At 40.8% G+C, this 16,947-nt stretch overlaps 2 protein-coding genes across 2 annotated transcripts; one reads left to right on the forward strand and one right to left on the reverse strand.

Moving 5' to 3' along the window:
• Positions 1 to 746: 746 nt before the first annotated feature.
• LOC126612296 (aquaporin SIP1-1-like) lies at positions 747 to 1,633 on the reverse strand. Its single transcript, XM_050280681.1, has one exon. The coding sequence runs from the start codon at positions 1,571 to 1,573 to the stop codon at positions 851 to 853; it is 723 nt and encodes a 240-aa protein (XP_050136638.1). The 5' UTR covers positions 1,574 to 1,633; the 3' UTR covers positions 747 to 850.
• A 10,737-nt stretch (positions 1,634 to 12,370) lies between these two features.
• LOC126612291 (L-ascorbate oxidase homolog) lies at positions 12,371 to 16,081 on the forward strand. Its single transcript, XM_050280675.1, has 8 exons — positions 12,371 to 12,779; positions 12,902 to 13,011; positions 13,911 to 14,181; positions 14,356 to 14,458; positions 14,548 to 14,893; positions 14,971 to 15,336; positions 15,445 to 15,523; positions 15,618 to 16,081. Exons 1-8 carry the CDS (start codon positions 12,639 to 12,641, stop codon positions 15,828 to 15,830), a joined length of 1,629 nt encoding a protein of 542 aa, XP_050136632.1. The 5' UTR covers positions 12,371 to 12,638; the 3' UTR covers positions 15,831 to 16,081.
• Positions 16,082 to 16,947: the final 866 nt, after the last annotated feature.

Consider the following 16,947-nt stretch of genomic DNA (forward strand, 5'->3'; position numbering starts at 1 on the left):
GTACTGAATGTCCTGAATCTTCTTATTAAAGTATATAAATATCAACAATACTCATTTCAAATCGGAGATCATTTAGTCATTCAAATGTATAGAACAAAAATGAAACTATCCATCCAAATTGGGTTTCGTTTCCATGGTAGTAACTCCTTTGCATTGATGCCTGCAATGAGATGGATGGGAATCATGCTGCACCATTTGTATTTGTACACAAATCCTTTTAGATTTGTCAATGCCATGAATCAATTCTGTATGTCTGTAGAGGATTAATCAGAAACGTTTCTGATGCTGTAGTTTGGTTTAATATGCCAAAAAGCAACCCTAAAAGACGCAAAGGGATGCAAAGCGAAAGGATGCCGGATCACTTCTTCCTGAAGGAATCTGGGGGGAAATTCAAGTTGATCAAGCATAATTCTGTGCTTCCATTCTTAAAGAATCTCTCTTTGATTTGATGGTTAAATGTGTACAACTCTGTGTTTCCAATCTTTTAAGTGAGAGATGATCACTTGGTAAGTTGTGCATTTTGTGCCTTTCTAAACAAGTTGCATATATATATATATATATAGGAATATGATCAAGGGACAAAGATTTTGACAAATATTGTTACACTTCTTCCCAATCTTTAGATCTAGTTTAATCTAGCGGTCCCTAAGTAAAACTTAAATTGTTCTCGCTAAGAAATGAGTAACGAAATCAGTATCAACATCGAAGGCCTTCATAATATTAAATCTACAAAATGAATCCTAAAATTCACAATTGTAAATCATTTCATTCATAAGAGAAAGAGAAGAGAATCACAGACACCATAACTATTGAATCAAATATCTGCATTAACCTAATGTTCTTTTCTTTTTCAAGCTTTCTTTTCCTTTGGTACTGGTGGGGGAAACAAAACCCTAAAAACCAAAGCAGCTACAGTTGCTCCAACAAAGGGGCCAATCCAATAAACCAAGAAAAGCTCCCAACTGTTGTGCCAATTATTTACATACGCCCACCCAAAAGCATTGGCAGGGTTCATGGAAGGTCCTGTGTACCCATTTCCGGCGACCACCAATCCAATCGTCACGATCGAAAGCATCCATATCTTCACAATTGGATTTCTAGGCCCTCTCAGCATAATCACAAGCAAAGCAAAGCAAAGAAGACAAGTCATCACCCCCTCAGCTATAATACCAGTATACAAATCCACTTTCAAAGAAGGCCCTCTAAGCATGTGCTTGTACTTCTTTGGCATCACTTGTAAAATTGCCTTGGCGCCACCTACTCCGCCGGCCGCCTGAGCCGGGAACCGAACTGCCATGGAGAGGAGAGAAGTTCCCGGGTTGAGACCAGCAGTGTAGAAACTGGCGGTGGTGGAGGGGTTGAAGCTGGCACCACCCAAGAGCTTGCCTATCAAGCTGATTGTTAAAATCAGAACTGTGGAAATTATTGTGGTGATGAAAAGACCTGACAAAGACCTAGCTTGGATGCCAAGAAACGAGGCTATGATGGATGTGAAAACTCCCATGCTGGGTGCACAGAACACCCACATGGAGGTCAAAATTGCATCTCCTGCAGCTGCCTTGATCACCCCCATCTTATCTTTCTTTTGCAGCTTTGCTCCTACAATTTTTCTCTGTTGAATCTGCTTTTTCTGACCCGTATATATTGGTAGTGCGTCCCACCAATGTGGGAAAACAACATGTGCACTGCAAATCTCAGCCGTCCAATAAACTAGAAAAGCACTTATCAGATTGATTCGATTGGTAGAGCCTTGGTAGAAAGCACTTGTGGGCATCGTTCACCAGCCGTTCTCCTACCACTTGCTTACCTACCAAAAATATTGGAATACACGAGCAAAACGTTAACCTTTTTATATTACGAGTGAGGTGGCTTTGAAAGCATGTATAAATAATTGACCCATTTTGTTTGGTTGGACGTTGACAGAATTGTGCCCGTATGCATAGAAAAAGGATAGGAGTCTTTGATTAAATTGTGCAACCTCTTTATACCATATTTAGGGCCTCGTATTTAGATCTCGTACAAATACTCGAGAGACTTAAATGTAATTATGTGATAAAGGAATGGGCAAATATGTAATAAGTGAGCAGTCATTATTCTATAAAATGACCCCTCACCCTCACAATTAGGGGAGGCCATTTCTGAGGCCAATTCCTAAGGCTCCTCACCCCCTCAAGCTCTCTCTCCCTCAAATAAATACGTAATCAATGTGGACGTAGCCCAAACATTGGGGTGAACCACGATACATCTTGTGTTATTTACATTTCTTGCAGATTCACGGTCGGATTTACGTTATTCCAAGACCTCCGGTTTTGTGCATCAACATTTGGCGCCGTCTGTGGGAATTGATACGAAAAGTTGTGTCGGTTCTTTTTCATTTTTTCACCTCCGCCATGAACCTGCAAGATCACAGAAAACCCAGAAACAAAAAAGATCCAAATATCAAACACTCATCAGCTCTATCTATCTCTCCTGCTTTCCCTGTCTGTATTTTGCTCATTTTTCATCAGCCCAGTCCTCCATCTTCTTCTTCTTCCTCGTCAAATCGATGAGCTCCCATTTCACTTGATTCTCTGAATCTCCAACTGATCAGGTGAAACTCTAAGATGGAGTGGACGACGGTCCAGGCGTGGACCTAGAAATTGAGCAGTCGCAATCGCAGCCCTATACTGTTGAGAGTATCAGTTAGTTTCTAACTTGATCGAGCTCCGAAACCCCTCCCGTGATCTAGCTCGCCGCCACTCACTGAAATCCGCTCGAGCTCTGCGCCCCTTTATTTTCTGCCGCACCAGAAAGACATGCATAGCCGACCGTCGTACAACCGGCTATTCGGCTCAGCTTTTCACTCTCGGATTTCAGCTCTCTTGCTCGCCATGGTCTCCACCATGGTCACCATCTACGTCGCCGGCCAATTGTGGCAGGATGCTGCCGATAAGGTTTATTTGATTCAGAAGCTGGATAACAGAAATGGTCAGAGTCAATTTGCTATGGTCGTAGATGACACACTTTAAATTATAGGTTGCAAGTACATTGATCCAATCTATTCTTTGACATCATCGCCGATACGACCTCTCTATCTCCAATGGACGAAGAGCAAGTAGTAGTGGATCCTGGCAGCTTCTCTACCCAAACCCAGAAGCCAAAAGCCGTTTTTTCCCCAATCTGCTTTTCTCTACTCTGTCTGAATCCCAACCCAGAAATGTAAATCAACCCTTAAACCCTCAGAATTTACCGAATCCAATTGGAAGACGCAATATTCTGGATTCTGGGTTCTCTTCATTTTCTCCCAATACCTCAAAAATCTCATCCGGGTCCCTCCAAAATCCCAACTTTTCGAGTAGTATCTTCGTTACGGGCTCCAAGCCTCTTGCTTTGAGCTTTGGAAATGCTGTTTCAGGGAAAAATATCAGTGGGTGTGGTGTATTAGGGCTGCCAACGGTGAAAAGTTTGTATTCAGGTTGCGGCAGGTTCGAGTTGATTTGTTTGTTTGGTACTCAGGCTGCTGTGAAGCCGTCGACGTGTGACGGGCTGACGGTTGATAGAATCATTGCTAGTGAGTGGCTGATTCTGGATGAGGATGAAAGTGATTGGAAGAGTCATGCTGCTGCAATTGCACAATCTATTCATCTTATTAAGAAACATTTGCAATGGAAGAAGCTGCTGATTAAGTTAGATATGTTATCAGCGGAGGTGAATAAGCCAGACCTGTAGAATGATCATGTACACGTAGGGAAGATAAGCTATAAGCATGGGTCTCTTTTGGGTAAAATGAAAGAAGTGCAGGCATTTGAGCGGGAATTGCTTGAGCATGTAGACATGGTAAAGCTTGCCCGTGAGGAGAATGACGCAGAGCTGGAATCGGTGGGCCTTCAATACTTCTCATATGCATGTTATTTCATGGCTTGTGCCGCATTGAATAATTAGCATCAAGTCTTCAAGCACTCATGAATAAGATAAGAACTGGTGCAAGGTTCCCTCTATCTGCAAGTGCAATGGATGCTCTCTGAGTCGGCCAGGGCTGGGGTCAAGGCCAGCAGTGATTGGGTCATGAACAGCATGGGCAAAGGGATAAGATAAGATTCTTCATCATGAACCTGCCTATTTTCTAAAAACCAACTGTCGACCACCAACTTCTGAATCATGCATGTTCCTCTTTTATGAAAAAAAAAAAAAAAAAAGCAAAAGAGAAAGCAAAAGCAAGGAATAAACACCCCACCAGAATGATGTAATTTATTTTTATTATCTTTCGGAGACATCTGTATAAACCCCATCAGAAGGTAATATGTATAAACCTCATCAGAGGGTAATTAAAAAAAACGGCAAAGCCCAAAATAAATGGGCTGGAATGTTGTGTGAAGAGCGAAGGCCCATAAACCTAAAATAGCATCAACCAGGTCATCAAAAGTACGCCCAGTACTCCACAATTATTCGGCAACCCGCCACTATTACCACCAACCAGGTGATCAAAAGTATGCCCAGTACTCCAAAATTATTCGGCAACTTGCCGCTATTACCACCAACCAGGTGATGAAATGTATAACCCGTACTTTCCTTCATGCCACCAACCAGGTGATTAAAAGTACGCCCAGTACTTCAAATTATACATGAGCATTACTCATGTCATTCATACATAAACATTCATGAGCATCACTCATGATAATCATACATAAACATTCATAACCATCATTCATGTCAACATTCATGAGCATCACTCATGTTAACATTCATGAGCATCACTCATGACAACATCCATGAGCATCACTCATGTAAATCAGCTTCAAAAGCTTCATTTACAGAGCTCTAGCTTCAAAAGCGTCATTTACAGAGCTCTAGCTTCAAAGCTTCACTTGCAAAGCTTCACCTACAAAGCTTCAGTGCAGGGTATACAAATATCGCCTCCGAACAACCGCCACTTCAGCCCATACATGGATTTAATTTGAAGTCTTCAGCCAACAGACTCTATTGACCGAAGACTTGGGAACTACATTATGTACCATATATTGGGCCTCAACTGGGCCTCATGAAAATACTTGGGGGACTCTAGCCCATTATTCATGTATTGAGGATCAAGCCCTTATTCTATAAAAGGGACTCCATCGCCATCATTAGAGAGCATCGCCGCCTACTGAGCAACAGCCTCGCCGCGAGCATCAACTCTAACCCATCATTTATGGATTGATGAGCGAGCCCTTATTCTATAAAAGGGACTCCCTCACCTTCAACGCCACAAGCTGAACCAACCAAGGCAACATAAGCCACGAGTCGAACAGCCTCGCAACATGTGTTGTGCTACTCTTAGTTGAGCATCATTTCAGATTGAGCACCGCCTCATATCGAACATCAGTTCAAGACAACATCTAGTTACTTCGGCCCACACATGGACTAAATTTCAAGTCTCCAGCCAAAAAACTCTCTTGACTGAAAACTTGGGGGACTACTATTTATACCATATTTAGGGCCTCGTATTTAGATCTCGTACAAATACTCGAGGGACTTAAATGTAATTATCTGATAAAGGAATGGGCAAATATGTAATAAGTGAGGAGTCCTTATTCTATAAAAGGACCCCTTACCCTCACAATTAGGGGAGGCTATTTCTGAGGCCAATTCCTAAGGCTCTTCACCCCCTCAAGCTCTCACTCTCAGAGCTCTCTCTTCCTCAAATAAATACATAATCAGTGTGGACGTAGCCCAAACCTTGGGGTGAATCACGATACATCTTGTGTTATTTACATTTCTTGCAGATTCACGGTCGGATTTACGTTGTTCCAAGACCTCTGGTTTTGTGTATCAACACAACCTTCGAAAAATATGATGGAATCTTTCCTCGTCAGCAAATTTGATCTTATTTTAGTTGAATAAATGGAAGCCCACCAAAGTAGAGCAAATTTCTGAGTTCATATTAAATGGCGAAATTTGAATTTCACAAGAAAAAATGATATTAAAGTCGAGTTGCAGAAGGAAAAGTTTGAATTTCATACACATTTTTCTCCTTGTGTACACTTTATTTATTTGTCACTTAATTATTTTTTAGCTTGTCCAATCTAAAAGGATAAATCAAATCCTTAGAGTTGATGAATTCATTGTAAGTTTGATATGTAACCAAAACATGGGTTGAAAATGGTTGTCGCTTGCCTAAAGAGTGGTAGAATCCTAAAGTCTTTGGGCTTCCTAGCAACAATTCCATTCAGCTTGGTCTTCTATATCCATCTCTGACCACAATACATTTTTGGCCACCAAGTTTTAAAATTTCTCTCTGACCTTTTTTTTTTGGCCATCTTTTTATTTTATTTTATCAAATAATAGATTTGTTAGATTAGATATTAGATTAAGGAGTCAACAATGTTCAAACCCGCACCATGATGCAAATGCAATACTCATCTCTAACACTATAGTAAAGAGCCACTTACTTTTGTCATCTCTCTTTATTTATTTACGTTGGAACGATGGAAGAAAGCACGTAACCAATAATTGAAAATATGTTTACCCAAAAGAAATTGAAAATATTAATATATAACAAACCAATTATGATGATGCTTTGGTCAAGAAGAAATTTTTTTGATGACGGCTTGGATTTTGTGGGGGATACATGACCAAGTTTCAGTGAATTGTTTCTTAAAAAAAGAAAAGCACTTCAAGCTTACTTTAATCCAAGCATTAAGCCCATTGGTGTATGGAGACATGTGTCTTGGTGGGTAAAAGATCTTGGTAGGTCATCACACTCAGCTCTTCCACACTGGATTAGAGTTTATGCGGTCTCCGCGTCCCACTCATAGCTCGTTGCCTTAAATGTAATTAAAATTAGAGAAATTAGATTGAAAAGAAACTGATTTTTTTACTGTGAGTTGAAGGGTTCGTTTGGATGTACTTTTAAAATAACTGAAAACATTTTTAGAGAAAATATTTTTTGGTTTCAAAAGCACTTAAAATGTTTTCTGCAAGAAGCATCAGTTATGTGCTTCTTCCAGGAAGCACTTTTAGTGTTTTTTTTCTTCAGAATTTACTTGCATTTTTACTAAGAATTGATTCCAAAAACATTTTCACCAAAAACATTTTCACCAAAAACGCTTTCAGTCATTTTAAAAATACATCCAAACGAGCTTGAAATTTTTTATTTCAATGAATTTGAAGCAAACTCTCACAAAGAACCATAAAACTTGAATCCAATCAACAAGGGTTCAATCATTAAGGGCTCGTTTACTAATCCGTAATCAAGTTGAAGGAAATTGAATTAAGGAGGAATTGGATTGAGGATGAAACAGAATTAGATTATTGTTAAAGTTGTTTACTAAACTAAACTGGAATCGGAATACAAATGATATTGGTTCTGTATATATTGTTTACTAATTCACTGGAATCGGAATTAAAACTAGCTTGATTACTAAAATGTCCTTGTTGAAAATAATTTATTTTTATACTATAATTATTGAAAATTAAGTTTATCTATATAAAATTAAATTTATCTTTACAAATTTTATCTTTTCTCCCTCCCATCCTCTCATCCCTATCTTTTCTTCACCAACTTCCAGAGCACTCCCAGTCTCCCACGCATCTTCGTTTGAACAGTGGTAAATTTCTTGTAGCAAGAGAGACAACAATTAGCAGAGGAGCAAGCCCGGGCATCCACCCTTACATCTGTAAAGCAAGAATTGGAGGAAAAGCTTGCAACTATGTCTAGAAAGGCTTCAGGTACCAAAGCCATCCAAATGTACATTTCTACACCATAAAGAATTTCAGATGTTCAAGTTATAAAATGGAGAGGGCTTTATGCCTTGCTGCCTTTTTCTTTCCCAGCCCACACATCCCATCCCACCACATATCATACTCACAGGTCTTCCATGCTCCCCCAATCCTCCATATCTTTTTCTTCCTAGCCCTCACAACATCCCATATTCACAAATACACCCACTATGTAACATCCCACATTATCCAGGGGAGTGGATCCTTTATGCTTTATATGTACATGTCCACCTCCATATAGCACAAGGCCTTTTGGGAGCTCATTGGCTTCGGGTTCCATCGGAACTCCGAAGTTAAGCGAGTTCGCACGAGAGCATTCCCATGATAGGTGACCCATTGGGAAGTCATCGTGTAAATTCCCATAAACAAAACTATGAGGGCGTGAACGGGGCCCAAAGCGGACAATATCGTGCTATGATGGAGTCGAGCCCAGGTTGTGGTGGGGGCTCGGGCTGGGATGCAACAATTTGGTATCAGAGACAATCCATGGCCGGATGTGTGCCGACAAGGACGTCAGGCCCCTAAGAGAGGTGGATTGTAACATCCCACATCGCCTAGGGGAGTGGATCCTCTAAACCTTATATGTATATTCCCATTTCTTCTTAGCACGAGGACTTTGGGGAGCTCACTGACTTCAAGTTCAATCGAAACTCTGAAGTTAAGCGAGTTCGCGCAAGAGCAATCCCATTGTAACATCCCACATCGCCCAAGGGGTGGATCCTCTAAGCCTTATATGTATATTCACATCTCTTCCTAGCACGAGGCATTTTGAGAGCTCACTAGCTTCGAGTTCCATCGGAACTCCGAAGTTAAGCAAGTTCACGCAAGAGCAATCTCATGATGGGGTGACCCACTTTGAAGTTCTCGTGTGAGTTCCCAAAACAAAAACCATGAGGGCGTGGTTGGGGCCCAAAGCGGACAATATCGTGCTACAGCCGAGTCAAGCTCGGGATGTGGTGGGGGTCCGGGTCGGGATGTGACAATTTGGTATCAGAGCCAATCCTTGGCTGGATGTGTGCCGACGAGGACGTCGGGCCCCTAAGGGGGGTGGATTGTAACATCCCACATCGCTTAGGAGTGGATTCTTTAAGTCTTATATGTATATTCTCATCTCTTCCTAGCACGAGACATTTTGGGAGCTCACTGGCTTCGGGTTCTATCGGAACTTCGAAGTTAAGCGAGTTCGCGCGAGAGTAATCACATAATGGGTGACCCATTGGGAAGTTCTCATGTGAGTTCCCAAAACAAAAACTGTGAAAACGTGGTCGGGGCCCAAAACGGACAATATCGTGCTACGGCAGAGTCAAGCCTGGGATGTGGTGGGGGCCCGAGTCGGGATGTGACACACTGCCTCCCATATTCACGTCCTCCCACCACACCAGCCACCTCCCAATTTGGGTGGATTTGTAGAAGACAAATTCTGAGGACAATTTAAGAAAAATAGTTTGATTCCTGGAGGACACAAATTAAAGGAATTCAATTACCACCCATTGGCTGTGTCGGTCGGTTTCTTTGAGAAAATAAAAAACTAAAAAAAAAATCTTGAAAGACTTGAGGTGCATGTAGGGCTGGGCAAACGGGTACAGGAACCGCGGGTCGGGGCGGGTAATGGCGGTTCGGGGCGGGTACGGGCCGGTTCCTACTTTTAAAAACAAGAAACGGGGCGGGGCGGGGCGGGTCTTTGTGAATTTCAGTCCGGGCCGGTTCCTGGGTATAGGAACCGCGGGTACCCGTTTGTAATTAAAATGAATGGACCAGATTGATGAATAAGATACCATATCTAATCTGAACCGTTGTTTTAGTTTTACCCTAAGTTCTATCTCTCTCTCATCCCGATTCCCTCCCGAGTCCCGACTCTCTCACTCTCTCACTCTCTCTCACTCTCTCAAACTTTCAGACCTTCCCTCGACTCCAATCCCCTCACCAACCGTCCTTCCCTCGACTCCGATCCCCTCACCAACCGTCGTTTCTCCTCGGCGAATACAACGGGACCACCCTTGCCATCGACAACATCCCAGAGAACCCAGGCCATCACCCTTGCCGTCGATTCTCTCCTCTTCGACAGCAACCCCCGCCGTCGTGACTCCATCACCCCATCACCGTCGTGACCGCCAGAGAACCCAGGCCATCATCCCTCTAAAATTTAGGTAATTTTGAATTAGGGTTTTGTTATTAATTTGAATTTTGGGTGTAGGGATTTTAGGGTTTTTAAATTGGAATTTGGGATTTTAGGGTTTTCGAACTAGGTTACTACTAGAGTTAATTTTCCATTTGCATGTTGATTTGTAAGAGGCTGTGTTTAACTTTAACCCTCTATTTCGGAAAACATGGTTGCATTTTATAGCTGTGCCTGCAGATCGCACCAAGATCGTGTCAGCTGCAGAGTGAGTGTGTATCTGGTTTATGCATCTTTTTCCCACTTTACCCGTTTTTATGTTTTTCAATGTCAAACCTTGCTAATTGCATGTTCCCTTCCCCAGATAGTAGTTGGTAATTTGGCTGCTTGATCATGTGCCTTGGTTTGGGTATTGGTGAACAAAAGTCAGACTTTCCGTTTCAATTGTTTATCGGTTTTCTCATTCTTGAAGATTATTCCTTAATTTTAGATTGGAACTAATGGAGTTACTGAAAAAAGTTGGTTCTGATGCTTGAAAGGGATTTCCTTTGAACTCTTTATATTTTCATTTCTCTTTTAATTATTAAATCTAGATGGAGCCTAGATATCACCCTTAGTTTCTCAATGGTTCTTCGTTGTATATCTGTGGGACATTTATGCCCATGATACATGGTCTCTGTTCGTGTGTGTGTGTGTGTGTGTTATCAATCTATGAACTAAGACTGTCAATTATACACATAAAGTCTAAATGACTATGATGTTATCAGATTGAGAATCTAGCAATTACGTGATTGTTTGGAAAAAGAATATTGTTCTATCTGTACATAAGGTTTAGAATACCTGGACCCAAGAACTCAATTAAGAACATGTAACTTTCTGAGCACGTTGTTACATCTCAAACAGGGAGCGAATTGACCTCGAGCACTCAATTTTTTCCGACTTCGTTCTGATCATTGCGTTACTTTTCTTTGCTGATTTGGGTTGATATTATCAATGTGATTTTCTTTTAAATGTTTTGACTATGAATTTAGTTTTGAATTTTGTGTTTGCCTGGATATATTCGAAAATATATGCATTTGAGAATCTTGGGGTTTGTATGTGTATGTGTGCAGTTTGTATGTGTGCAGCAAAAACTGCAATCTGTGCAGTTCGTCGTATGTGTGCAGCAAAAACTGCAATCTGTGTGCAGCAAAAACTGCAATCTGTGCAGTTTGTATGTGTTCAGCAAAAACTGCAATCTGTGTGCAGCAAACATGTTTAAACAGGAAGAAGAAAAAAAAAAAAAAAAAAAAAGGACCCGTGTACCCGGACCGAACCGGCCCGTTTCAATCGGGCCGGGTAAGGTCCGGTTCCTATTTTCAGAATTGTAGTGCCCGGCCCGGCCCGCCCCGTCTCCTTTAATTCCGGGTTCGGTCCGGTCCCTTCAAAAATGGGCCTGGCCCGGCCCGTGCCCAGCCCTAGGTGCATGTGTTATACTAAATTATTACTGTCTGGAACCAAAGTCTTCGGTAGTCAGTAAGATTTGTTGCCCAATTAAAAATGCATAATTAAATCTAATATCTTTATTTAGCTATTAATTCAATGTGTTTAGTCAGATGGAGTGAAGGATCACCCACATAATTTTATATTATTGTCTTGCCTATCACCGACAAGGCCCCATGAATATTTTAGTCAAGATGTCATTTTTTTACTTCAACAAGGCATGTTACTCGTTCAGACAATAACAACTACAATACTTTCAGTATTTGAAGTTAATCATGCAATGATAAAGTAATGTGATTGATTTAAAAAATTATCACATATGCAATATTTCTCTAAACAAGATAAATTTTTGGGAAATTTTTTTTTTTTTTGGTCAATAAAATTTTAGGGAAATTGATTGTTATACGACAATCACAAACCACTTTTGCTGAAATAGGAAAATCATTAGGATTGACATAATAAACACAAATTTAGACACGAGAAATATCTCAAAATGCCTTTATAACCGAGAACTTTAAGTTCAATTACATCGTCCGTTTTAGGAATATAGAAATTTAGTCCACCTTTCCCTAATTTGAGCTCCTTTTTCACCAATCACAAGCCAAGCAAAATGGAACTAGATCATCTTCTGAGCTCAAGATGGAGATCCTCCTGAGCAGCTTATTTGGATCGTTCAAATTTGATTCAACAACTGCAATTATTATAATTTTTATATGAGCTCTTTTTTAGAATCATTAGATCAAATTTTAACAGTTCAGATAGGCTGCTCAGAAAGATCTTCATCTTGAGCTCAGGAGAGGATCCAGTTCCAAGCAAAATGACTTTCTTCTGCAACTGTATGATAATCCCAATACCCTAATCAAGCTCTTTTTATTTTACCAAATATATAAAATAAAACGTCCTAAAATTTTGAACTTCGTCACGCAATCCTAAATACGCGGTGTGGACTGTGGACTGATCAGTGACTGCAGCAAAACCTATTTATTTGCTTTACATATAGAGACTGGACTGCAACTAGTACAGCTCATAGACACTCGTACCCTATTGGCTTACTAAAAATATCCAGGAGGTCTCATCTAGCAGACAAAAGAACTTCTGTAGAACCCTCTCAAAAGTGCTCAAAGAAAAAGCAAAAACAGAGAGAATAAAAGCAGAGGAGGTGAAGGGGAGCTTCACAGAGTGAAAGATAAAGATTCTAAAGATTGAATCTTTATCTTCTGGGAGGGTTTTATTTTCCCATTTCTCCATTGATTTCTCTCAAACATCCATATAAGAATATTGGGTTGGTTAGAGAGAGAGAAAGATGGGAGTGTACAAAAGTGCTTGTTGTGTGGTATTGGTTGCCCTGCTTACGGTGACCTGCACAAATGGGGAAGATCCGTACAGGTTCTACAACTGGAATGTCACCTATGGTGATATTTACCCCCTTGGAGTTAAACAGCAGGTAACTTTATCACTACCTTCTCTCTCTCTCTCTCTCTCTCTCTCTCTCTCTCTCTCTCTCTCTCTCTCCTGTGTTGTGGGAAATTTTGTTGCTAATAAAATGGGGTTTGAATGGAAACGCAGGGGATATTGATAAATGGGCAATTTCCAGGGCCGCAGATCGATTCGGTCACCAATGATAACCTCATCATCAACGTTTTCAATAGCTTGGATGAACCTTTTCTCATCTCTTGGTTAGTCATCGTTCCCTGTTTATTTATTTTTTCATTAATATAATGTTTATTGTTAAATACCAATTATCTATGCCTTTATTTTTCATAACTGAAGCACTTAGAAATGAGACGTGAGTTAGGCTAGTTGGTTGGTCATGGTAGGTAGTGCTGCTCTATTGAAATTAAGTTTGAATCTCCCTCCTCTCTAGATTAAAGCAGTTTAGAATATCGTCTTTATAAAAGAAATGGAATTTAATTTTTCACCTTTTTGAATTGGCACGTTTTCGTCACTTGGTTCATGTGGCAAAAAGTGAAAACATGGAAAATGATTGGTCATTCTGGTTTACATCAGTCTCTCAGATCCATCCGCTAAACTCGGATTCTTCAGCGCACATCCAGCTGTTCAATTCAGCAATATGATGTTTTTGCGAATTTTTTTCTTAAAAGATATACTACTTCCCAATCGAGCTTTTCATGTAACAGTCTCTAGGGTTTTCGATCGAATTTGTCTTCTTTCCTGTAGTTTTCATTAGCAAAATTCCTAGTTCGACTAACCAACTGTTTAGAGTTGTCCCACATTGGTGAGGGACAAGGTTTGCTATGTGCTTATATGATCTTGGGCTACTCCTTATATTACCAATTAGTTTTATGGTGGAACCTCAATTTCATCATGGTATCAGAGCGGGTTGTCCTCGTGTGAAGCCAAACGGTCACACGCGCTCCACGTCACCCAGTTGTTGTCCACGTATAGGCTTGAAAATTCGCCACACGTGCGGGGACATGTTGAGAGTTGTCCCACATTAGTGAGGGACAAGGTTTGCTATGTGCTTATATGGTCTTAGGCTACTTCCTATATTGCCAATTGGTTTTATGGTAGACCCTCAATTTCATCACCAACAAATCCTGCAACTCTTGTTTAGGAATGGAGTACAGCAGAGAAGGAATTCCTGGCAGGATGGGGTGTTTGGCACGAATTGCCCCATCCCACCGGGACAGAACTTCACATATGCTCTTCAAGTCAAGGATCAGATTGGCAGTTACTTCTACTTCCCTTCCCTTGGCTTCCACAAGGCTGCAGGAGGTTTCGGTGGTATCAAAATTGACAGCCGCCCGCGTATTCCCGTACCTTTCCCTCCTCCTGCTGGAGACTTCACTATACTCGCCGGAGACTGGTTCAGTAAAAATCACACTGTAAGTATCTGTAACAATTTTAATGCGCAGTTGTTCGCTTACTACATAATGTGGTATAAAAATGTGGTCGTTATTGCGTTGACTCATGAGTCATAATTGTAATTGAATACATAGTACAAAATGAGGAATGTGATATGTGTTGTTCGTTGATGGGATTGTTTTGAATCCTTACAGGATTTGAAAGCAATCTTAGATGGTGGGAATAATCTTCCCTTCCCCGACGGACTCCTCATCAATGGCCGTGGATCCAATGGGTTTACATTTACAGTTGATCAAGGTAACTAATGAATATAATCAGCATTTTGATCATCATTTCTGTCATTTTTTTAGTACTCGCGGCATTTTGATGTTATATTTGCTTGGCAGGCAAGATATACAGGTTGCGGATATCGAATGTGGGGCTTACAACTTCCATCAATTTCAGAATACAGGGGCACACGATGATGTTGGTTGAGGTGGAAGGCACCCATTCTCTTCAAAATACTTACAGTTCTCTTGACATTCATTTGGGTCAGTCCTATTCTGTATTGGTTACAGCTGATCAACCGCCGCAAGATTACTACATTGTTGTCTCTTCGCGTTTCACGTCACAAGTGCTCAGTTCAACCTCCATTCTCCACTACAGTAACTCTGCAGGAAGTGTTTCTGGTCCTCCCCCCGGTGGCCCAACAACTCAGGTTGACTGGTCTCTTGAACAAGCGCGATCTCTCAGGTAACTAATGAATACAAGCAGCATAAAAGAATTGTTGAATGTTTCTATAACTCATGCCTTTTCGTGTATAATACCAGACGGAATTTGACAGCGAGTGGTCCAAGACCGAACCCACAAGGCTCGTATCATTACGGATTGATCAACACCACCCGCACGATTAGGCTCATGAGCTCTGCTCCAATTATTGATGGCAAACAGAGATATGCTGTGAACAGTGTATCGTACATTCAACCAGACACGCCACTTAAACTTGCTGACTACTTCAAGATCTCAGGGGTTTTTTCCCTTGGAAGCATCCAAGACAACCCCACTGGAGGCGGCGCTTATCTTCAGACTTCTGTCATGAATGCTGATTTCCGAGGCTTTGCTGAACTCGTGTTCGAGAATCCAGAGGATACTGTGCAGTCATGGCACATTGATGGCCATAATTTCTTTGTTGTAGGGTAGGTTTCTCGAACTTCAGAAGTTCAAGCTTTTTTTTGAATTTAATACAATGCCAGAAATTCCATAAGAACACATATCTTAAACTGTGGTGATTCCGATATGGGCAGGATGGACGGTGGACAGTGGACACCTGCAAGCAGATTGAGATACAATTTGAGAGACACTATATCTCGCTCCACCGTTCAGGTACATTGATAAATCCAGTTTTGAAAAATCCTATACGCGATTTACAAATATGTCTTCGTGATCGAACTTAAATGTGTCTGCTTTCTACGAACAGGTGTATCCCAGCTCATGGACTGCACTCTACATGCCGTTGGACAATGTGGGAATGTGGAACATAAGGTCTGAGAACTGGGCTCGGCAGTACTTAGGCCAGCAATTCTATTTCCGCGTCTACTCGCCTGCGAATTCATGGAGGGATGAATATCCGATCCCAAAGAATGCTCTTCTATGTGGTCGCGCATTGGGGCGTAGAACTCGGCCTCTTTAAGCAAAGCTGCATTTGAAACTGTGAGCATTGTCAGGGTCGTAGATGTGAACTAGGAGAGGATATTGTCTGCAAATCAAAGATGTAGGGGGGGCTTAACTCGAGCCATTCGTCACCCTTTGTTAGTTTGTGGCTTCTCTGTGTGATCCAAATCAAACTTTCTGGATCTTTTCTTAAAAGATAGATTGTTATCCATCTTGTATTCTTTGTTTAACATATTTTAATCAGAAAAGAAAATTATTTTCGTTCGTTAATTTCAACTGGATGATAGAAACTAATCGCGAATGTGACGAACACTAGAAAGCATAACTTCTAACATATTACTCGTAGCTTGTAGCTCAGTTGATTAATATCATGAAATTGTGCATCTGGGATCATGTATTTGACTCCTCCCGCCAGTATCGCTTCACTTGCATCAAATAAATAAAAAAATAACGTCCAATCTGTTAGCCAAGGCTTATCACACCAGTTCTTGATGGAAATTTAAAAGAAAAACTAATGAAAATGATTTGAAAACTTTGAGTTTTAACGATAAGGACAAAATAAAGAATAAAGTGAAAAGTACCAGGATTTATTTTTTAGCGTAAAAATGTGGTTTTTTGTTAAAGTGAACAGTACAGAAAGTTTTTCGTTAAAGTTCCCAAATTTAAATATATGCTGAGTATCAAGTCACTCAATCGCTAGTTAACCATTCGGCACAAAACCAATTAGCAACCGGTGAAATTAATCCAACTCAAAACCAATTGGCTACGAATGGATACACTCGCAATGCCACGCACGTTCCAGCCCAACTTGTTCCCGAAAACTTGACAATCCTGCATGAACATTTACAGGCCACAGCAATTTTCCCACTTGTTTCTGCAAATTGCAAAGCGGAAGGTGGGTGATTTAATTTGGCAAAGAGTAATATTAATGGTAGAGCGTCGGTAGAGTTGACCCGCTTCAATTTGCATGGCCCTGCAGATGCAAAATTGCAGAGCTCACATAAAATTGGTTGGGAAGTGTTTGGCCTACTTATTGTTATGTCAAACTTTCATTAAAGCATACATGTTCATCAAATTGAATTAGAGATAAATCCAACATGTGAGAGTCAAACAAATGAATTACAGCCCTTGGAAAA

This window comes from Malus sylvestris, chromosome 17, assembly GCF_916048215.2.
Source record: "Malus sylvestris chromosome 17, drMalSylv7.2, whole genome shotgun sequence".
NCBI lineage: Eukaryota > Viridiplantae > Streptophyta > Magnoliopsida > Rosales > Rosaceae > Malus > Malus sylvestris.